General features: G+C 38.7%; 1 protein-coding gene and 1 pseudogene across 11 annotated transcripts in view; one reads left to right on the top strand and one right to left on the bottom strand.

Annotated features, from left to right (window-relative positions):
* The window catches only part of PIAS2 (protein inhibitor of activated STAT 2), a 101,052-nt gene that overhangs the window by 15,743 nt on the left and 60,343 nt on the right, over positions 1 to 24,966 (bottom strand). For all 11 annotated transcript variants that reach the window (XR_001917159.1, XM_018039505.1, XM_018039507.1 and 8 more), the window contains 4 exons: positions 20,287 to 20,447; positions 11,059 to 11,192; positions 8,618 to 8,789; positions 667 to 806 (listed from right to left, as the gene is read on the bottom strand). Coding sequence is in view for 10 of the 11 variants with exons in the window: in XM_018039505.1 (XP_017894994.1) it covers positions 667 to 806; positions 8,618 to 8,789; positions 11,059 to 11,192; positions 20,287 to 20,447 (607 nt within the window). In the remaining variant the exon portion in view is untranslated. The remainder of the gene's footprint in view (positions 1 to 666; positions 807 to 8,617; positions 8,790 to 11,058; positions 11,193 to 20,286; positions 20,448 to 24,966) is intronic.
* On the top strand, positions 1,161 to 2,503 carry LOC102186260 (annotated as a pseudogene).

Here is a 24,966-nt window from a genome sequence, read left to right on the forward strand (position 1 = left end):
GTGCCAATTTGATCTATCAAAAAACTTGATACTAAGGTAACTCAGGCAGCCATGAAGTTTTTAACTGTTAATATACATATAAAAGATATCCCTAAACAAACACATAATTGTAAAGCAATTATCCTCCAATTAAAAAAAAATTTTTTTTAAAGATAACCCTCAATACTCAGGAGTGTTGTGGAAAAAGAGCAGGCAGATCCTATTTTTACAGGGTAAAGCTGGCAGGCAACCTGACCTCACAGTTCACAAGTATATTCTGAAGTTGTGATGGGCTACCCAGAAGTGATGTGCTTTCAGAAAAGAAAAGTATGAGAAAACATTCTCTCTAACCTGTGAAGCTTCCATGAAAAATAAACCAAGAAAAAGTCTCCCTGTGGTACATTCTCTATGTGGGAGAATAAATTCCGTAAAATTTTCCCACTATCCTACTACTCTATTTCCTCCCAACAAAATCTATAGATTGCTTGGTAGTTAAAATGATAGCAACTGAACCTGATTGATATTTAAAACAGGTATCACCTTTACAGGAACCCTTTCCTTAGCAATTTCCTTTGCATTTTTACTTAAGATACTTAAATTATATTTGCTTCACAGATTAAGATAAAAAATAAATGGTAAAAAAGAAAAAAAAAAAACGGATAAAAAACAAAACAACTCTTCACATACCTGGCAGATCTGAGGACATGCTTGAGATTGGCGTGTGGTGGAATGGTACTGAGTAGTCTGTTAATGAAGGCGGAATAGCAGCAGGATCAACCGAAGTCACACTGGGCACCCTTACAGAAGATGGCTGATACATGAGAACCCTGTTTTAAATAGCATGGGAAATTACAATCTGGCTGTTAGTTCACAGGAGAGAAGAGCTGTACTCCCGGGCATTCTCAATCGTAAGTTCACTAAGCTTCAAAACAGCTATACGGAAGCTACTCACTACACAGAACTCCACTCACTCTCCTCTCTCATAACAGTCTTCACTTAACATGAACATATTCTGCCTCTCAACAGCAGCTGTGACGTAAGAGCAAGGTGGCACTAAAACGTGAAGCACACTGCTGGAGCAAAACATGGAACTCTGAACCACAAACAGGACTAGACGCTGCACACTGCTTTATTAATGTATGTGTAACATGCATGTGATATTAGTAAGTTATATATAAAGAAATTTAGAAATAAAATAGAAGACTCCTAAAATTTGATTTAAATCAGGGTACTTTTATGAGTAAAGCTACTTACTTACTATAGCTCAAACATAATTCCTTCCATTGTAACATGAATTGTGTTAATTATTAGCACTCTTATCTGGGATCACCTGAGTAAAGACAGTCCTAAAGCCAGCCTATCTGATAAAAACCAGTAGCAATCAGAAAAGAAATTAGATTAAGAATAAAACATTCAGGACTTAAGACATAATATTCAGAAATAAAAACACTAGCTACCATGATACCATCTACTCTTAGGAGTGCTATGACTTTCAAATTCACTGTTCATGCTACTAAAAACACAGATTAAATATACTTAAGACACACTTTATTACTGGTATTTATACATATATGTATACACACTGTATATATATATATATACACTATAATTATTTTATAATTTCAAGAAGCAGTATAGTTAAAACACATTTTTGAAGAAGTTCAGGAAAAAAGAGAAATGATTTTGCATTCTTCCCACTTAATAGTCATTATACCTTAGTCCAGAGTAAATGATTAGAAGTTCTCAAGAAAACATCTTATATATATATATATATGTAAGCAACTGAGCAACGTCATGGACCCTCTGGCTGATGGTGACCATCTTTTTGTCCAACATCTTAGTGAGGCTGCAGGGGTAGCAGTTGCTCTCCAATCTCTGAGATGCTACCCAAGGATGACAAGAAAAAGTAGATGCCAGAAAGCCAGCCAAGAAAGACAAACACCCAGTGAACAAGTCTGGGGGCAAGGCCAAAGACAAAATATGAGACAAGCTCAATACCCTAATCTTGCCTGACAAAGCCACATATGCCAGACCACGTGAGGAAGTTCCTGACTACAAGCTTAAAGCCTCAGCTGTCATCTCCGAGAGACTGAAGATTCACAGCTCCTTGCCAGGGCAGCCCTTCAGGAGCTACTTGGTAAAGCATCCATTAAAGTGATTTCAAAGCATAGAATACAAGTAATTTAAATCAGAAACACCAAAGGTGAAGATGCCCCAGCTGCCAGTAAAGATACATAGACAGGTCCCACCACTGTGCATTTTGAAAAATAAAACTTTACTAAATTTGAGGGAAAAAGAGAAGAGTTGGGGACGGGAACCCATGGACATGAGGTCATTAGGACATTAAGGTCAGCATTCCAAAGCACCACCAGTAAACTACTGTGAGCTCAACGAGACAGGCACAATCTCCACAGCTGGAAGGATCACTACAAAGATGACGCACAGCTGATAGAAACAGCGCGTGCGTGTATACCATCAGTCACAAGGTTATGTCTGCCTCTTTGAGACCCCATGGACTGTAGCCCACCAAGCTCCTCTGGTCCATGGGATTTCCCAGGTATGAATTCTGGAGTGGGTTGCCGTTTCTTCTTCCAGGGGAACTCCCCCACCCAAGGATCAAACCAGCATCTCCTGCAGCCTCTGCACTGGCAGGAGGCTTCTTTACCACTGAGCCACCTGGGAAGCCCTGTTATTCTGTACTATTTTTCAAATAATACAGATGTCACTGGAAAGGAGGAAAACAAAGTCATCTTGAGAGGATATACATGGCTGTGTTGGCAAATGCTAGTCTCAGAAAAGCAAGTGAACTGAGACCGATCTATTTGGGAACCACAGGAGATATAGTATGCTTGAGACAATAACATAAGCTAAGTATTTCAAAATACATTTTCCAGACCGACAAAAAGAGCAACTGCCTCAGTTACAATCAGGCGGTTTTCTTGGATGCCAGTGTTACCTGGCCATCTAAAACCACAAAGGTAGACTCTGGAGGGGGAAAGAGAAAACCTGAGATGAGCTCAAGTATGTATGTTAAATTAAAGCACATCTTTTTCTCGAAGTCTGAAGACACTGGTCCTCTACAAGGATGAAAGGAGAACAGGAAATCACCAGAAGTGTTTCCAAATTACACACGATCCTACCTCCCACACAGGAATGTGTATCAGAAACTGGGGCATGGGGTCATGGGAATAAGAAGGAAAGAGAGACTGGCATATGTGAGTACTCACAAGGGGGCGTAAAAAGTGGCTCTGATTATCTCACACTGTCTTTTCTCTTGATCCCCAACTGACCTTTCAACCTGGATCAGATTCACAGAAAACAACAACACTCCCTTTCCCTCCCTGGCCCTTTACTTACACCTGCACAGAAATGAGGTCAATGTCCCAGTGCACTCGTCACCATAGTAACCCTCAAGCACTGCACATCTTCTGCTTTCATAAAACTCTGAGTGATTAACTATTCCTTGTTTCACCAATATAAAATGCTACCACAATATGTAAAAATGTCACAATCCAGTGACAGTACCAATTATTAAATCAACATCTACAATCCCAGCAAGTATCTGAAAAGTTAAACAATTCAGTGTAAGTTAAATCCGATTACCTGAACTTTGTAACATTAACACAAATTCAACTTTACATAGAACGGGTAAAATTCCCCATTTGTTAGGATTATCAAATTACCTACTGGTAGCAGATTTTTATCTCAATCAGAAGCATCACAAAGATCACATTCGGAAAGGTAAACAATTCGACTGCCTGTGCAAAAATAGATGTATTTATAGATATGGAACAACAGAACTATGGTGAAATCTAAATGGCTATGTCCGGTGGAATTATGGGTCTAAGTACGTGATGCTATAAATACTAAAAACATTTTTTAAAGCTTTTGTTACTCCCTCCTCATAGGATTGGCAAATACACAGGCCTATATGTACATTATATATTATGCACACATATAAGTTTTTATAGCTTTCTGCATAATATCAGTGAAAGGTTGGCTTAAAACTCGAGTTTTAAAAAATTAAGATCATGGCATATGGTCCCATCATTTCATGGCAAACAGATGTGGAAACAGTGAAAGATTTTATTTTCTTGGGTTCCAAAATCACTGCAGACAGTGACTACAGCCATGAAATTAAAAGATGCTTGTTCCTTGGAAGGAACGCTATGACAAACCTAGACAGCATATTGTTTTTTGTCTTCATGTAACAAAAAGGAGTTATTGGGTGGTTTGTCAAATGTAAGATGAATAATGACAATGGCCAAAATACGTCACTTTTCCAGTGCTTTACTGAGTACTGTCATTGCCATTATTTCACTCAATCTTCACAATAATTTAATCAGTTGCACATTACTATTATTTCTACTTTACAGATGAGAAAACTGAGCTTACAGAATTCCCAAAGTCACACAGTTAATACATAGGTGAAAATGTTACAGGGTGTTTATTGTCACTTTTAGTTCATCATATTTAAATAGAAAGTCATTATCCTTGTCCTCAAGTCAGCTCTATTTCTGTCAGTGATACCAGACAGCACATTATTACTAAATAGAAGAGGCATCACTTTGCCGACAAAGGTCAGGACAATCAAAGCTATGGTTTTTCCAGTAGTCATGTACGGATATGACAGGTGGACCATAAAGAAAACTGAGTGCCAAAGAATTGATGCTTTTGAACTGTGGTGTGGAGTAGACTCTTGAGAGTCCCTTGGACTACAAGAGATCAGCCCTGAATACTCATTGGAAGGACTGCTGCTGAAGCTCCAGTACTGAGCACCTGAGGCGAAGAGTATGATCCACTCAGTGGACATGAGTTTGCGCAAACTCCAGGAGATACTCAAGGACAAGCAAGCCTGGCAGGCTGCAGTCCACAGGGTCGTGAAGAGCCAGACATGAATCAGTGACTGAACAACAACATAATCTCACAGCACAGAAGAAAATTGCTGGCATACTGCTAGATAGCAAATAGTATTCTAGAGTACTAGATCACTAAATTCATCATACTTGGTCCAGACTTAGATGTCTGAAAATTCAGTAACTTCAATTTTTATCTTATAAACCTGAAATTCACCAGGTGTTCCCACTTCATGATCATAAAAAGATTTTCAAAGATTCAATTCTGCTACCAATTCCTAATGATTCTTCAGTTCAGTTGCTCAGTCGTGTCTGACTCTGTGTGACCCCATGAATCGCAGCATGCCAGGCCTCCCTGTCCATCACCAACTCCCGGAGTTCACTCAAACTCACGTCCATCGAGTCGGTGATGCCATCCAGCCATCTCATCCTCTGTCGTCCCCTTCTCCTCCTGCCCCGAATCTCTCCCAGCATCAGAGTCTTTTCCAATGAGTCAACTCTTCGCATGAGGTGGCCAAAGTATTGGAGTTTCAGCTTCAGTATCAGTCCTTCCAAATGAACACCCAGGACTGATCTCCTTTAGGATGGACTGGTTGGATCTTCTTGCAGTCCAAGGGACTCTCAAGAGTCTTCTCCAACGCCACAGTCTTAATCTATCTTTAATCTTTGCTTCCTTTCTTGAGAATACCTCTTTATTAATGACAAAGCAATCATTTAATTTCCAAGGCATGGGGTAGGGGGATAATATTTCAAAATTATCTATTAATTTAGAAAAACACCACAGGTTTTCTAAAAGTCTTATTTTCCCTCTATTCCCCCCATTTGCTTACTAGCACTAAGAAGCCCTATGATAAATTTACACCTCAGGGAAAATTTCCAGATGCTGACACAAAAGGGAGGACATAAGAATGACCAGACACAAAACCAGAAAAAAAAAAAATCTAAGAGTTGGACGGGATTACACAGATGAAATAATCACAGTATGGTCACCACTGTGATGCCTGCACAGGTGGCATCCACTCTACCTTAACACAGAAAATGTGATTTTAACACAAAACATCAACGTTCTTAGTGTTCAGAAAACTCCAATGCAAAGTTTTCATGTATCATTCCTCTACTGGATTTGTATCTGCCAAATGCTATAACAAAGAAAAAACTTAACCCAGGTCATCAATGACTCCCATTCAAGACCTACAATGTAAATATCACATTTTCTCTTTTCCTGGATTCACAGCTTCAGTCCTTAAGACCCACTCATCCATCAGGCTACAGTTTCCACCACTCACCATCCTCTTTCCCTTCTCTGGCTGCTCTCATTAATATCCTTCTTGATGAAAGCCCTGACTAAAATGGTCTAAGTGAAAGTCATTTAGCCTAAAACGGAATAGAACTGGCATGGGTATGTATCCTGGATACTGCTTCTTTTATTACTGCAATCTAAGAACAAATCAGCTCAAGTGGTAAACCATTAAGTGAATTCTGACACTTCAGAGAGCTTCTATCTAAATGCCTGTTAATTTACAGAAGGCCATTATCTATTAAGATGATGATATACAGTCGTCCCTCAGTATTCACAGCAGACTGGGTCCAAGGACCCTCTCCCTAAAAGGAGACCAAAACTCACAGGTCCTGAAGTCCCTTACCTAAAATACTGTAGTGTTTGCACATCCTCCATAAATTAATTCATCTCTAGATTACCTTATACCTTATAATACCTAATACAATGCAAATGCTATGTAAAATAGTTCCTGCTTTTGGAAACTTAAAAAAAAAATTTTCCTCTAGCCATTTCTGATGATCCACAGTTGCCAGAATCCACAGATGTGGAGAGCTGACTAGTTGTCTATGACAAGATCCATTTTATCAGTGTATTTCCTAATTATAAAGCATTCTTGGATAAACTTTACTTGGTATTAAAGGATGCCATTTTAACATATTATTAACTAATTTACTAAGATCGAATTCAGAATTTTCATTGATCTTCCTAATGTAAGCCTGTTTCATAACAGTTTTCCTGTTTGGCTGTTAATGTATCAGTCAAGTATGGGTATTAAGAATTATGCCAGCTTCGCAGAATGAACGGGGTAGCTGCACTTTACAAACAATTTAAACCAAAATTTTCACGTGTTGCTGGTTTGGTCACAAATTTCCACCTTATACTCTAAAATGTTAGGTTTTTTCTTTTTAACCTAGATGAGACTCAACATCTATCTCTGTGGTAGCTGACCACAGGTGTGAACTGTCCTGATTCCTCAGCACGGTAAGGTCATCTCAGATGACCCTTACAATGAGCCACCAGAGACACCCTCCAAGATGACAGTAACCCTTCAACCTGGTGTGAATCCATCTAACTATATATATCTAACTATATACTGTGCAACCCACATTTCTTCAGCGTGTTCTAAAGCATTTCATTTGAGAGTAAACTCTGGAAATATCACATCTAAGCCAGTAAACATTTCAAAACTCTATTTTCATTTTTTATCATTTAAATTCTAGAAGTGCCAACTAAATTGTCTGAAAGAAACCATAAATGATCAGCATCCCAGAAAAAAAATCCCAGTTGAAATACTTATTTCATTTTCAGTTCCACTAAGAAAAAGAACGCACTCTGTGATGTGGAAATCACATCTGGAAAAACAAGTATTTTAACAGTGAAGGAGGCAGCACAGAAAGCTTTAATTCTCCTGGTTTCAAAAGTTAACTGTAAAAAAGGAATGTTTCAAAAGTGCACCGAGAATGTAACTCCACTTGTATAAAATGCCTAGAGAAGGCAAATTTATAGCAATAAAAAGAAGATCAATGGTTGCCTACTGGAGTGTGCGTGGGGATTAACTCAAACAAACACGAGAGACATTTACTGGGTGTGGAGAGTATTTCACAACTGAGTTGTGATGATAACTGTGTATCTATGAATTTACTAAAACCACTTAACTGTGCAACTCAAGACTTCAGATGTGGGATTTTATGGTATGTAAATTATACCCCAATAAAGCCATTAGAGAAAAGAAGTGCAATGAGAGGTCAAAAGACAAGACTGGCACACCCCAGTCTGAAATAATATGCTCATGGGATATCGAGAGAACCCTCTGCTACTTTCCTGCAGGTTCCAAAATCTCTCAGAAGTATCTATTGCTAATTACTTAAACTTGTCACTTAGATGCCATAAATGCTAGACCACATTTACTTGCCCACACTGTGCCTTGGAGAGGATGAGAAGGGAAGGCAATGATTTTTTACTGAGAAAATTACCATGGGCCTGAATCAGGCTGAGCTCTTTCATTATTTTATTGAAACCTGAATATAACCTTATGAGGTAGGCATTATTTAACCCCATTTTAGAGAACAGGAAAAGGAGGCTCAAACAAGGTAAGTATTTCATCCAAGATCACAGAACGGGTAAGCAATGGTGTCAAAATTAGAATCCATACTGGTCAGATTGCCAATTACACGCTCCACACACTCCACTTCCTCACGGTGGTCTGTGATGCCAAATTCACTCCTTACAAAGAGAGTCAAGAAAATAACAGGAAGTGTTCAATATGAAGTATTTAGACATGAGAAGATTACAACCCTCACTTCCCAAAGATGGGAATATCATCTTCATCAAAATTTCCTTCCCCATGAACAACATACTCATTTGAAAATATTTCAACTGAATAAAATGCAAATGAAAGTGGCCCTCTATGGTTATGCCACTCTCCAAGAGCCATTTACAAACCTAACCCAGGAACAGTTAGTTCCAAGTGTAATAAACAATAGTGAACTATAAATTCACAAACCCTTTGGTTGGGCTGCTTTGTGTTTCTGACATAAAGATGCATTTCCTTTTGGCAGGAGGGCCTTCCTCTTCATCAGAAGAGCTTTCTACTGTCAGGTCAATGACATCCACTTTCTTCTTGCTTGGCTCATTGGCTACAGTCACTGCACAAGGCTTACTGAGGACAGCTGAAGCTACATGGAGGGAACAGAGCGGGGGAAAGAAAGTGAGAGGTGTAACACAAGGTCGAACCATAAGTTTTAAACTGTGCAGCTTGTCCTGGAGAATACACAGCCCATAAAGTCCATACTTGCCCCATGGACAAAGACTCTCTAACTTCAGACATTCAGCTATAAAATGACTGCTTACATAGGAGACAGAGGGAGCACAATGCCTTGTGAGAAGACCAAAACTTCTTTCAGATGGCATCTGCCAAGTTATCCCCCCAGTACTGCCAGTAGATCTCTGTAGATCCTGCTCCTCACACTATCTCCCCTGGTGAGGACTCACATTATAGACAGACCTCCGGAGTTAAGGAACTGGCCTCTGGTCGTGGACAAGAGTATGTGGCTGTACTGGCTGTGTATTCTCACAGACATGGTAGTATTAAGTCAGAATCAAACACTTCCATTCTAACAAAGCAGTTGCTTATATCAAAGAATACAGAAGCTCTTCACCACAAGCCAGAAATGGATAAAATGTTCACCTTAATAATATCAGTTGGAAAAAACCCCAACTATCTCACTTTAACAAGTTACTCAGACCTTCAAAGTTTTTCTTACCAATTACCTACTTAGGTTCTTCTTTCTGCCCACTTCCATAGTCTTACACGATATGTTAACTCACTATTTCAAAGAAAATATGCTCTACAATCTACTTAGTAGAAAATGCATGCTACTTGATAATGGAAAAGCAGTAGCAACTAATTAAATCACTATTTTTCTCATATATGAGGGAAACCTTGATCATTCCCACGGGTTCAGTAACAACACAGGAGAATGATTAATACTGACCATAAAATCCTTTACTTTTTCCTCTCTTCCTACTCTGAACACCTATTATTCATTACATTGCCAGAATGTGAAACACAGTCAGCACAAAACTCAGTGAGTGGACTATGTCAGATAAAAAGAAACTAGGTTTACCTACAGGTTTCAATTTCTCAGATGGCCTTGAATTTCCCCACTCAGCACGGACATCACAGGGAGCTGAAGGCTGAGCTAAGTGTAACTCAGGCTCATATTTCTTCCCACAAAGCAATGAGCTTTGAACTCACCTTTTTTTTTTTAAACCAACTAGCCTATGACCATCTTTCCCCCCCTTCCATTAATGGAAAGTGCAGCCTCTCTAACCACATGTCTACTTGGGGTTCCTCCAACAGACACTCTAAAAACAATTCTGGAAAACTATCCATTTTCATGTTGCAGCAAGCACCACATATTAAGATGACTCTAAAAACTACTAGCAATGTATTGGTGACGATCTGGAGAAAAGGTAACTCTAGATTACTGTTGGTAGGAATGTAAACTGGTGCAGCCACAATGGGGAACAATACGGCAGTTTCTCAAAACACTAGAAACAGAACTACCCTATGACCCAGCAATTCCACTCCCAGGTGTATAGTGAAAAACAAAACAAAAAGACTAATTCAAAAAGATGCATGCACCCCAAAGCTCATAACAGCATTATTTACAACTGCCAAGATATGGAAGCAACCTAAGTGTCCATCAACAGATGAATGGATAAAGAAGATATGGTGTGTACCTACACATACACACACACACACACACACACACGGACATTAAAAACAAACAAAAATTCTGCCACTTGCACCAACATGGATGAACTTGGACAGCATGATGCTAAGTGAAAAAAATCAGACAGAGAAAGACAAATACTATATGAAATCACCTGTATGTGGAATCTAAAAAATATAACGAGTGAATGTAACAAAGAAGAAGCACACTCACAGATACAGAGAACAGATTAGTGGTTACAAGTGGGAAAAGGAAAGAGAAGAGGGGCATTAGAGGGGTGGGGAAGCAGGAGGTACAAGCTATTAGGTTCAGGATAAGCTACAAGGGTATGTTGTACAACACAGGGAATATAGCCAATATTTTACAATTAACTATAAATGGAGTATAACCTTTAAAAATTATGAGTCACTATATTGCACACCTTTAACTTTGATAATATTGTACAGCAATTATACTTCAACAAAAAATAAGATGATTTAGATGGTTACTTTATGTATGAAAAATATACTATGAAAAGACTGACTATAATGTGCTATAAACCTCTGCACATGTCTTAAGAAAAATCATTTGGGAGAAATCAGATGTGTAATAATCAGAAGGGAAACTGAGCACACTGAACTGCAAACAGTCGCTCTAACGGCCAAGGTTAACGCTACAGACAACAGCACACGCATCTCACTCTTCTCTGCAGCCATTCTGCACATACTTTCTATTTTTGGACATGGTTGGCTGGATACTTTCATAGCTTCTTTCTTCGGTCTCATTGGACACCAAGAACCATCTTCTTGGAATTTGATCTCGTCCACATCAGTACAGTCATTGAGAATTTCCATAAAAAGCCTATAAACCAAGTAAGAAGAACAGAAACGTAATTGCATGGCTTTGCTCAAAGGTGAAATAACAAAGTAATACATTTTACCTTGGAGACAAAAGGTATTTTGTATTTTTTGTTTGCTTGGTGTTTTAATACTTCACACTTTACAGCAACTATTATCACCTCCTTCCTCCTAGGCTTTATCTCCTTAACAGGCAACAGAAGAGTTAAGTGACTTACAAAGCATCACCTTAAAAATCAGTGATTAAACAAAAATAGACACACCTGGTACATTCTTGCAATAAAGAAACAACCCTCAACATAACACGTAACAGCAAACACAAAAATTACTGTCCAAAATATAATATATGAGATTACCAACAAAAAGGATCACAGGGATGGGGAAAGAAGGCAGAAATAGGGACATCAAAGTCTCAATAAATTGAAAATAACTCAGCATATGAATTATGTTACAGGATCAAAATGAAATGAAATTGGAAAACAACTTCAGAAAAATATATGGAAATTACACAAAACAACTCATGACACAAAGATAATATTAAAATACTCAGGAAGTATTTTGTACTGAATAGAAATGAAAATATACCAAAATCTGTAGAAGGTAGTTAAAGCCATACAATTTTCTATTACAAAAGGATGCAAATCAAGAACCTCACCTTCTAACTAAAAAGAACTAGAAAAAAGTAAATTAAAGTGACAATAAACCAGAGAAGGAAAATAACAAAGAACATAAACAAAATAGGAAAAAAATAAAATACAGAAAAAACAAAGAAACCAAAATGCAGGTACTTTAAGATCAATAAAACTGACAAACTTCTAATCAGACTTAGACTTATTCAAAAAGCAATAGATAACCCAAGGAATCTGTGTCTGTTAAAGAAACTGAATTTGTAAAATCTTTACCAAAAAGAAAATTCTAAGCCCATATGTCTTCAGTATGAAAATCTACCAAATATCTGAGGAGACACAGTATGACTTTCCAGCTCACCTTTAATGCCAGCATTGTGTGGGTGCTCAGTTGCATAGTTGAGTCTGACTCTGCAACCCCATGAACTGGGGCCCACCAGGCTCCTCTGTTGATGGGATTTCCCAGGCAAGAATACTGGACTGGGTTGCCATTTCCTCCTCCAGGGCATCTTTCCCACCCAGGGATTGAACCCACGCCTCTTGTGTCCCCTGCACTGGCAGGAGGGCTCTTTACCACTGCACCGCCTGGGAAATCCCATGAGGCCAGCATTACTTTGATAGTAAAAACAGACATTACAGGAAAACAGACCACTCTCTCTCATGAATTTAGCAAAACAAACCCAACAATAAATATAAAACACAGCAAATCATGACCAAGTGAGGTTAGAATGAAAGGTTAGTTTAATATCTGAAAATCAATCAATGCAAATCATCATGTAAACAGACTAGTCAGTTCAAGACAGCAAGACAAAAATATAAAAGGCATCTAAATTAAAAAGGAAGAAGTGAAACTGCCTTTATTCACAAAGTATTAACTTTTCTATATAGAACATTCTATGTTCTCCATAATACAACTAGAACTACAAAACTCATTTAGCAGTTTCAAGATAGACAAAAATCAACTACATTTCCATATAACAAGGAGAAACAGAAAAACCAATACCATATCAAACATGAAGTAATGGGATAAATCTGAAATAAGGCACACAAGACCAATATTAAACTACCAAATATTACTGAGACCTAATTAATGAACAGTATGAAAAGGCAAAAAGATGGGACACTGAAAGATAAACTCCCCAGGTTGGTAGGTGCTCAATATGCTACTGGAGATCAGTGGAGAACTAACTCCAGAAAGAATGAAGGGATGGAGGCAAAGCAAAAACAATACCCAGCTGTGGATGTGACTGGTGATAGAAACAAAGTCCGATGCTGTAAAGAGCAATATTGCATAGGAACCTGATGTCAAGTCCATGAATCAAGGCAAACTGAAAGTGGTCAAACAAGAGATGGCAAGAGTGAACGTTGACAGTCTAGGAGTCAGCGAACTAAAATGGACTGGAATAGGTGAATTTAACTCAGATGACCATTATATCTACTACTGTGGGCAGGAATCCCTCAGAAGAAATGGAGTAGCCATCATGGTCAACAAAAGAGTCCGAAATGCAGTACTTGGATGCAAGCTCAAAAACGACAGAATGATCTCTGTTCATTTCTAAGGCAAACCATTCAATATCACCGTAATCCAAGTCTATGCCCCAACCAGTAATGCTGAAGAAGCTGAAGTTGAACGGTTCTATGAAGACCTACAAGACCTTTTAGAACTAACACCCAAAAAAGATGTCCTTTTCATTTTAGGGGACTGGAATGCAAAAGTAGGAAGTCAAGAAACACCTGGAGTAACAGGTAAATTTGGCCTTTGAATGCAGAATGAAGCAGGGAAAAGACTAATAGAGTTCTGCCAAGAAAATGCATTGGTCATAGCGAATACCCTCTTCCAACAACACAAGAGAAGACTCTACACATGGACAACACCAGATGGTCAACACCAAAATCAGATTGATTAAATTCTTTGCAGCCAAAGATGGAGAAGCTCTATACCGTCAACAAAAACAAGACCAGGAGCTGACTGTGGCTCAGATCATGAACTCCTTATAGCCAAATTCAGACTTACATTGAAGAAAGTAGGGAAAACAGCTACTTTCAGGTATGACCTAAATCAAATCCCTTATGATTATACAGTAGAAGTGAGAAATAGATTTAAGGGCCTAGATCTGATAGACAGAGTGCCTGATGAACTATGGATGGAGGTTCGGGACACTGTACAGAAGAAAGGGATCAAGACCAACCCCATGGAAAAGAAATGCAAAAAAGCAAAATGGCTGTCTGAGGAGGCCTTACTGTGAGAGCTGTCTAAAAAAGTGAAAAGCAAGAGAGAAAAGGACGATATATCCATTTCAATGCAGAGTCCAAAGAATAGCAAGGAGAGATAAGAAAACCTTCCTCAGCGATCAATGCAAAGAAAGAGGAAAACAACAGAATGGGAAAGACTAGAGATCCCTTCAAGAAATTAGAGATGCCAAGGGAACATTTTATGCAAAGATGGGCTCAATACGTGCAGAATGGTAGGGACCTAACAGAAGCAGAAGATATTAAGAAGAGGTGGCAAGAATACACAGAAGAACTATACAAAAAAGATCTTCATGAACAAGATAATCACAATGGTGTGATCACTCACCTAGAGCCAGACATCCTGGAATGTGAAGTGAAGTGGGCCTTAGGAAGCATCACTACAAACAAAGCCAGTGGAGGTGATGGAATTCCAGTTGAGCTATTTCAAATCCTGAAAGATGATGCTGTGAAAGTGCTGCACTCAATATGCCAGCAAATTTGGAAAACTCAGCAGTGGCCACAGGACTGGAAAAGGTCAGTTTTCATTCCAATCCCAAAGAAAGGCAATGCCAAAGAATGCTCAAACTACTACACAACTGCACTCATCTCACATGCTAGTCAAGTAACGCTCAAAATTCTCCAAGCCAGGCTTCAGCAATACATGAACCATGAACTTCCTGATGTTCAAGCTGGTTTTAGAAAAGGCAGAGGAACCAGAGATCAAATGGCCAACATCCGCTGGATCAAGGAAAAAGCAAGAGAGTTTCAGAAAAACATCTATTTCTGCTTTATTGACTATGCCAAAGCCTTTGATTGTGTGGATCACAATAAACTGTGGAAAATTCTGACAGAGATGGGAATACCAGACCACCTGACCTGCCTCTTGAGAAATCTGTACGCAGGTCAGGAAACAACAGTAATAACTGGACATGGAACAACAGACTGGTTCCAAATAGGAAAAGAATTACGTCAAGGCTATATATTGTCACCCTACTTATTTAACTTATATGCAGAGTACATCATGAGAAATGATGGGCTGGAGGAAGCACAAGCTGAATTGCCGGGAGAAATATCAATATCTCAGTTATGCAAATGACACCACCTTTACGACAGAAAATGAAGAAGAACTAAAGAGCCTCTTGATGAAAGTGAAAGAGGAGAGTGAAAAAGTTGGCTTAAATGGATTGGAGAAGGAAATGGCAACCCACTCCAGTGTTCTTGCCTGGAGAATCCAGGGAACGGGGAGCCTGGTGGGCTGCCGTCCATGGGGTCGCATAGAGTCAGACACGACTGAAGGGACTTAGCAGCAGTAGGAGCAGCAAAGCTCAACATTCAGAAAACTAAGATCATGGCATCCAGACCATCACTTCATTGCAAATAGATGGGGAAACAGTGGAAATAGTGTCAGACTTTATTTTGGGGGGCTCCAAAATCACTGCAGATGGTGACTGCAGCCAAGACATTAAAAGACGGAACGAAAGTTATGACCAACCTAGACCGTATATTAAAAAGCAGAGATATTACTTTGCCAACAAAGATCCATCTAGTCAAGGCTATGGTTTTTCCAGTGGTCATGTATGGATGTGACAGTTGGACTATGAAGAAAGCTGAGTGCGGAAGAATTGATGCTTTTGAACTGTGGTGTTGGAGAAGACTTTCAGAGTCCCTTGGACTGCAAGGAGTTCCAACCAGCCCATCCTAAAAAAGATCAGTCCTGCGTGTTCACTGGAAGGAACTGATGTTGAAGCTGTAACTCCAATACTTTGGCCACCTCATGTGAGGAGATGTGACTCATTGGAAAAGACCCTGATGCTGGGAAAAATTGAGGGCAGGAGAAGAAAGGGACAACAAAGGATGAGATGGTTGGATGGCATCACCGACTCAATGGACATGAGTTTGGGTGGACTCTGGGAGCTGGGAGGCCTTGCGTGCCACGGTTCATGGGGTTGCAAAGAGCTGGATGCAACTGAACTGAACTGAATAATCAATAGATATATATCATGTTCATAGATTTAAAGAATCAATATTGAGAAGTCACCCTAAATTGATCTACAGATTCAACATTATACAATTTAAAAAAAAACAGGTTTTCCTAATTTACAAGCTCACTCTAAAATGTGCAATGAAATGCAAGAGATCTATAATTGACAAGATAATTTTAAGAAAGAAATTAGAAGTCTCATATTACTCTGATTTTAAGACAGTGCAATACTGACATAAACATACACAAATCAACAGAATAAAGTTCAAAGATGAACCCACACACATATGGCAAACTCATTTTTGAAAAAACAATGCAAAGGCAGTGCAGTGAGTAAAAGCCAATCTCTTCAACAAGCATGGCAGAGCGACTGCATGAGCATATGCCAAAAACAAATATGAAGCTAAATCCCTGATTTTTATCTCACACCATATACAAAAATTAACTTGAAACAGACAAGATGTCTAAGTGCAAAATGCAATGAAAAGACTTCTAAAGAAAGCAAGGAGAAAATCTTTGTGACCCTGGGTTAGGGGAAAATATCTTAGTATGATATCAAAGGCATAGGACATAAAAGAAAACCCTGATAAACTGGCCTTAATCCAAGAACTATTGCTCTGCTATTGGGAATATAAAATAGTACATCACATTGGAAAACAGTAGTAATGTTTCTTAAGGCCCACTTGATTGTATGCTCCAAGATGTTGAGCTCTAGGTGAGCGACTGCACCATCATGGTTACCTGGGTCATTAGGACCTTTTTTGTATAGTTCTTCTGTATATTCCTGCCACCTCCTCTTAATCTCTTCTGCCTGTTAGGTGCTTACCCTTTCTGTCCTTTCTCGTGCCCATCCTTGCATGAAATGTTCTCTTAATCTCTCCAATTTCCTTGAAGAGATCTCTAGTCTTTCCCATTCTGTTCTTTTCCTCTATTTTTTTGCACTGTTCATTTAAGAAGGCCTTCTGATCTCTCCTTGCTATTGTCTGGAACTCTGCGGTCAGCTGGGTCTACCTTTCCCCTTCTCCCTTGCACTTCTCGTCTTTCCATAGGTTATTCGTAAAGCCTCCTTGGACAGCCACTTTGCCTTCTTTATTTTTCTTGGGCATGGTTTTGGTCACTGCCTCCTGTACAGTGTTAGGAACTCCCATCCATAGTTCTTCAGGCTCTCTGTCTACCAGACCTAATCTCTCAAATCTACTTGTCACATCCACTGTATAATCATAAGGGAATCTGATTTAGGTCATACCTGAATGGCCTAGTGGTTTTCCCTACTTCAATTTAAGCCTGAATTTTTCAATAAAGAGCTCATAATCTGAGCCAGTCCACTTCAGGTCTTGTTCTTGCTGACTGTATTGAGCTTCTTGATCTTTGGCTGCAAAGAACAATCAATATGATTTTGGTACTGACCATCTGGAGATGTCCATGTTTAGAGTCATCTCTTGGGTTGTTGGAAAAGGGTGTCTGCCATGACCATTGTGTTCTCTTAACACAATTTTGTTGGCCTTTGTCCTGCTTCATTTGGGGCTTCCCTGGTGGCTCAAGTGGTAAAGAACCCGCCCACAATGCAGGAGACCTGGGTTTGATCCCTAGGTTGGGTAGATCCCCCGAGAAGGGAATGGCTACCCACTCCAGAATTTCTTGCCTGGAGAATTCCACGGACGTACTTCATTTTGTACTCCAAGGCCAAAGCTGCCTGCTAGTTCGGATATCTCTTGACTTTCTATTTCTGCATTCCAATTCCTTACAATGAAAAGCATATCTTTTTTTACTATTAGTTCTAGAGAGTTTATAGGTCTTCATAGAACTGGTCAATGTCAGTTTCTTTGGTGTTAGTATTTAGTGCACAGACTTGGATTACTGTGATAATGAAGGGTCTGCCTTGGAAGCGAACTGAGATCATTCAGTCCTTTTTGAGACTGTACCCCAAATACTGCATTTCAGATTCTTTTGTTGACTATGAGGGCTACTCCACTTCTTCTACTGATTCGTGACCACAGTAGTAGATATAATAGTCATCTGAAAATTCAGATTCCTAAAATGTCAATGTTCAGTCTTCTCCTGGCCCATATATAATTTACCATCTTCTCCTGGACCATATACAATTTACCTTGATTCATGGAACTAACATTCCAGGTTCCTGTGCAATACTGTTCTTTATAGCATTGGACTTCGCTTTTACCACCAGACACATCCGCAGCTGAGTGTCATTTCTGGTTTGGCCCAGCTGCTTCATTCTCACTGGAGCTATTAGTAACTGCCCTACACTGTTCCCCAGTAGCATACTGGACATCTTCAGACCTGCAGGGGGCTCACCTCCCAGCATCCTATCTTTTAGCCCTTTCATACTGTCCATGGGGTTCTCCAGGAAAGAATACTGGAGTGGGTTGCCATTTTCTTCTCCAGCCACCTTGCTTCCCAGGTGGCTCAGTGCTAAAGAATCCACCTGCAAATACAGGAGCCACAGGTTTGATCCCTGGGTAAGGAAGATCACCTGAGAAGGAAATGGCAACTCATTCCAGTATTTTTCCCTAGAAATCCACGGACAGAGGAGCCTGGTGAGCTACAGTCCATGGAGTCCCAAAAGAATTGAGAAAACTTCAGGTGTGACAGATATATCTGTTATCACATTTTAATGATATTTCAGGTATATATTTGGTCAAAATGTATCAAATTGTACACTTTAAATAGGGACAGTTCTTCTACCACAATAAAACTGATAAAAATGAATGAGGAAAAACGCTACCTTCCTTAGAAGATGTAAAATTTTAAATATGTATTTTTCCGAATTATATGAAAAACAAAATTCCAATCAAAATCAAAACAAGATTTGTGTAATTTAAGAATACTTTCATTCAGGTGAATATAGCCAACTGCAATGATGGTCAAGAAAATTCTGATTCATATGGCCTAAGAGATATTAATGCATAACAAAAATCCAATAATTAAAAGTTTTACAGTGATCAATACTTTGATCAACAGCACAAATTACAGCACAGAAATGACACTTGTGTATAAAAATATTTCAAATGATGGAGGCAGTGTCCTAAGCCTATGAAGAGATGACATTCATTAAGTGTTGGTAAGACCTCTGACCAACAATCAGGTAGGCTGTAGTAATGCGATCACATACTCCCTACCATCAGTTTCTTCCCCATCCCTAGTTCTCTTCACATAGTTTCATTCTTTACCTTCACAGCACTTAACAGTTACTACACAATTCTTTATTGTCTCCATTTCAGACCTGACACATGGCTAGTATTTAATATGTATGCTGTTGAAAGAATTCATGAAGGAATGCATAACAGAATAAAGAACTGCATGAATGAAAAGAGGGAAAAATGAAATCTTGAGGTTTCTGACAAAAAAACTAGTGTTTGTTCAAATAAAATCTCTGGAACTCTCTAAAACACATTAATGATAAGCAGTATACCCACAACACAATGTCAAGCATTCAGGAAGCACACCCTAAAATATGAATGGGCAAAAGGGCATGAAATACATAACTTATGGTTCAAAAAGTTTCTGAGAATAGTGATCATCATCTTTTTCTCTATATACACATACACACACAAAAATACATATAAATTAGGAGGGAATGTGATAAAACAAAATGGCAAGAATGTTAACAACTGACACATTATGCTACTGTTAACAATTTCTTGTTAAGTTTGAAATTATTTCAAAGCAAGTTAAAAAGTAAAAGTTTACAGACAGAAAAAGTCCCATCACTCTTTACTGTCTCATTCCTCTCTACAATAATACTCTTTTCAAACTCAAAAAAACATGCTGCAGAATTATCTTTAAAGATCTAGGTTATTTTTCACTCTATATTGAATGAAATGATAATGTATATATATACATTACTAACAATTAGGTTGTATTATTTTCCTTAATTTCAACATACACAATATGAGCAATACTGCTAAGAGTTTGGGCTCCACTGTCAGAAAAACCTAGAAGTGAATTCCCATTTTAAACTTACCCGCTGCATAACACAACTCTATTTACCCTACCACTTAATTAGTATGGTTCTGCAGAGACTTCATTGCTCTTCTAGTTCTAGATAAGCAAAATGACATCACTAAGTGGATTTTACCCTCTTTCCTATAGGTAATGAAATATGATCATGGAAAGCAAAAAAAGGAAACTACTCACCCTCTTGCCCCCAACACCGTAATAATGTAAAGATAGAAGGGCCATTAACTACAGTTTAAAAATAAGATTGAGTATAATTAAGTATTATGTTGGGATATACTTACCCATCTAAAATTAGACTTTCATAGGCAGCTTTTTTGTCACACACAGGACAAATCCAGGTGGGTTTCTTCTCATTCATTTGCAGATAAAGGGCAGCATCAAAACACTGTAGGTGTGTACAAGTCACCGCACGGCATGGGATTGTCAGCCTCATTTTCCCTAACTAGACGACAGGGAAGACAACATGGAAAGTCATTTCAGAAAAGAGAACAAAGCCTCAAAAGTCATAAAAATCTGAAGAAGTCATACAAGCCTAACAAAATGAAAAAGAAATTCAAGCCAGAATTTATTTCCATCAAGACTCCAATATACTTTATTTGTATTCACTGCTTGAGCTATAATTTTTAAAAGACCATTTCACTTTCTGAAAGAAAGCAAACCTTGTAAAATCACAGGTAGAAAAAGATACATATAAAATGAAAACATTTAAAGCTTTATCCTTCAATTAAAAATAAATATTTTAAAACATGAAAACATGTTTCTTTTTCATCTCTTCCCCTACTTAAAGGGAACCACTGCTATCCATCTCTTGCATGTCCTTTCACAGATGGTCTATGCATAATCAAGCGTGTCTTTTAAAAAATATTTTCACAGAAATGGTGGCATGCAATTCACACAATTCTGTACTTATATTTAAACTTTTTCTAATCCTTTATCACTACAGATGATACTGTAATAGATAGCTACAGGATAAATTCCTAGGAGGAAAACTTTTGAGTCCAAGTCTATCTGTGATTTTTGTCCCAATAACAAACTAACTTTCACAGAAATTACCTACTGATTTACACATACACATGTATTAATGTGCTTGGCTCCCTTCAACCTTATCAATATAGCAATTCTTGAATCCTTTAACCTCTGCCGATCTGACAGGTGAAAAACACCCATTAGTTTTGTAATACACTTCTAAGTGAAGCTGAGCTTTTTATAGCTTCTAAGGGTCATTTGTGTTTCCAAGAACTATTTATTCAAAACCTTCTTGATTTTCTACTTGGTTATTAATCTTTGGTTACCTATATTAACCAGCCTCATATATGTGATATGAACTGCAAATGTATTTTTCACTTAAGAAAGAAAACTTTTTACTTTCGTATAATCACATATGTTGAAGTGTCAGTATACTGATAAAACCTAGTTCTCTATTCAATTCTTATTCCAACTGGTAGAGGAATACAAACATCAAGACACACATAACATCCAGATTAGATCAGACCAGGTTTTTCTGTAAAGCCTTTCAAACCTCCCTGTATACCCTTTACAAAAAAAAAAAAATCTCAGTTTTTAATCAGTTCTCTTATTCTGATAGAAAATCTATTTCTCGACTATACGCTAAGCCCTACAAGGAAAAGGTCTATGTCACTGTTCACTACTGTGATCTAAGTGTTACAACATAGTTCCAAGGATGCAATGTATGCTCAGTATTTGTCAACCAGATGGTAGAAGGAATGGAGAGAGACTGGATAAATGGTAAAGACAAAGAAAAGGAAAAAGAAAGGACTTCTTCATATGCACTATAAAGTCTAGAAGAAATCACAGAAAATTATAACACCGTTAATCCTCCCTGAGGGGGAGGATCTTTAGGATATTCTCCTTTTTTCCTTTTGGTTTACCTGTAATTTCTTTCCTCTAAAATGAACACTGGGTTATTTTATAATATAAAAAGAAAATAATTTAGCCAATTCATCACTATAGCAGTCGTATATGCAAAGTAGCACAATGAATTAACCTCTACCTTAATCTTAGTGACACTACCTTTTAACCTACACAGGTGATCTATACTATCATCCTCATTTTATACATGAGGAAACAGGCGCAAAGAAAGGAAATTAACTTGACTAACATTACAAAGTCAGAGTCAATATCTGAACCCTGATGATCTAGCTCAAGAGTCTATACTGTCTCTTAGTGTCTAACTAGGATTCTAAAAGAGATTTTAGAAGTTAGAGGGATTCATGCAAGTGGGTAGCACAATTTAACTATTGGGCTGCCCAGTAAGTTCCTTCAGGTTTTTCTGTATAATGTTAGGGAATATTCAAGATGGAAAAAGGTGAGAAAAGAATGTGAGGCAATTTTTTATGATATATGCTTTCATTATTTCCCCTTCCATTTAATAACAGATAACCTTTTCTGTAATGCAGAATCTTACAGCATGTTACAGACTTTTACAAAAATTTCATGTAATTCTCATAATTGTATGATTTCCAAAGACTAGTACCTCCTATTTCTACTTTTGAAATGACAATGTTGAGGTTACAAGATACTAAAAAAAATACACTCAATAAGACACAGCTGGCAGAGCTATAACACAAATTCAAATATTCTTCACTTTCATGAAGACATTCCTAGTTGTATGTCATGCTGCTGCTGCTGCTGCAAAACCGCTTCAGTCGTGTCCGACTCTGTGCGACCCCACAGACAGCAGCCCACCGGGCTCCCGCGTCCCTGGCATTCTCCAGGCAAGAACACTGGAGTGGGGTGCCATTTCCTTCTCCAATGCAGTAAAGTGAAAAGTCAAACAAGTCGCTCAGTCATGTCCGAATCTCAGCGACCCCACGGACTGTAGCCCACCAGGCTCCTCCATCCATGGGATTTTCTAGGCAACAGTACTGGAATGGGGTGCCACTGCCTTCTCCAATGCATGAAAGTGAAAAGTGAAAGTGAAGTCGCTCAGTCGTGTCCGACTCTCAGCAACTCCATGGACTGCAGCCCACCAGGCTCCTCCGTCCATGGGATTCTCCAGGCAAGAATGCTGGAGTGGGGTGCCATTGCCTTCTAGTTTTATATCATACATGGCGGTAGTTTTTAGTTTTAATTATCTACGTTTTCCTATTTTGCTAAGAGGTTTTGTTCTGCGAGAAAAGGATGCTGATCTACTCAGCACCTAATGGGGTAACTGGAGGATTTTTTTTTTCAATTATTGTTATAGATTTGAATATTTCAATAGATTTTCTAATAACAACTTACACTTGCATTCCTAAGAGGCATCCCTTCATTATATTATTTTTTAACAAGAGTACTGGTGTAGTACTGGTGTTCTAGGAGGTCTTCTAGGTCTTCACAGAACTGATCAACTTCAGCTTGTTCAGCACCGGTGTTTGGGCCATAGACTTGGATTACTGTGATACTGAATGGTGTGCCTTGGAAATGAACCAAGATTGTTCTGTTGTTTTTAAGGCTGCACCCAAGAACTGCATTTCAGACTTTTGTTGACTATGAGGGCTATTCCATTTCTTCTGAAGGACTCATGCTAACAGTAGTAGATATCACGGTCATCTGAATTAAAATCACCCATTCCCATTCATTTTAGTTCACTGATTCCTAAGATGCCGGCATTTACTCTTGCCATCTCCTGGTTGACCACATCCAATTTACCTTGATTCATGGACCTGACATTCCAGGTTTCTGTGCAAAACTGTTCCTTATAGCACTGGATTTTACATTCGTCACCAGACACACCCGCAACTGAGTGCTGTTTCTGCTCTGGCTCAGCAGTTTCCTTCTTTCTGGTGCTGTTAATAGTTGTCCTCTGCTCTTCCGCAGTAGCATGCTGGAGACCTTCTGACCTTGGTGGGGGAGGGGGCTCATCTTTCGGTGTCCTATCTTTTTGCCCTGTTATACAGTTCATGGGTTCTCACTGCTACTATACTGGGGTGGTTTGTCATTCCCTCCTCCAGTGAATCACGTTTTGTCACAACTCTACTATGACCCAACCATCCTGGATGGCCCTACACAGCATGGCTCATAGCTTCAATGAGTTACAGAAGACCCTTCGCCCCAACAAGGCAGTGATCCAAAAAAAGATGTCCTATTCATCATAGAGGATTGAACTGAAAAAGTAGGAAGTCAAGAGATACCTGGAGTATATGCAAGTTTGGCCTTAGAATATAAAATAAAGCAGGGCAAAGGCTAACAGAATTCTGCCAAGCAAACACACTGGTCATAGCAAACACCATTTTCAACAACACAGAGACTCTACACATGGGCATCACCAGATAGTCAATATCGAAATCAGACTGATTATATTCTTTGCAGCTGAAGATGGAGAAGCTCTATAAAGTCAGCAAAAACAAGACCTGGATCTGACTGTGGCTCTGATCATGAGTTCCTTACTGCAAAATTCAAGTTTAAATTGAAGAAAGTAGGGAAAGCCACTAGGCCATTCAGATATGACCCAAATAATAATTAATTATGATCAGACAGCGGATGTGACGAATAGATTCAAAGGATCAGATCTGGTAGACAGAGTGCCTGAAGAAGTATGGACAGAGGTTCATAACTCTGTACAGGTGGTGGTGACCAAAACCATCCCCAAGAAAAAGAAATCCAAGAAGGCAAAGTAGTTATACAAGCAGGCTTTTCAAATAGCTGAGGAAAGAAGAGAAGCCAAAGGCAAGGGAGAAAGGGAACAATGTACACCAAACTGAACAGAGCTCCAGAGAACAGCGAGGAGAGATAAGACTTTCTTCAATGAACTATGCAAAGAAGTAGAGGAAAACAACAGAACGGAAAGGACTAGAGATCTCTTCAAGAAAACTGGAGAGATCAAGAGAACACTTCATGCAAGGATGGGCACGATAAAGGACAGAAAGGGTAAGGACCTAACAGAGGCAGAAAAGATTAAGAGGAGGTGGCGAGAATACACAGAAGAACTATACAAAAAAGGTCTTAGTGACAGGAAAACC

Source organism: Capra hircus, chromosome 24 (assembly GCF_001704415.2).
Source record: "Capra hircus breed San Clemente chromosome 24, ASM170441v1, whole genome shotgun sequence".
In the NCBI taxonomy this organism is placed as follows: Eukaryota; Metazoa; Chordata; class Mammalia; order Artiodactyla; family Bovidae; genus Capra; species Capra hircus.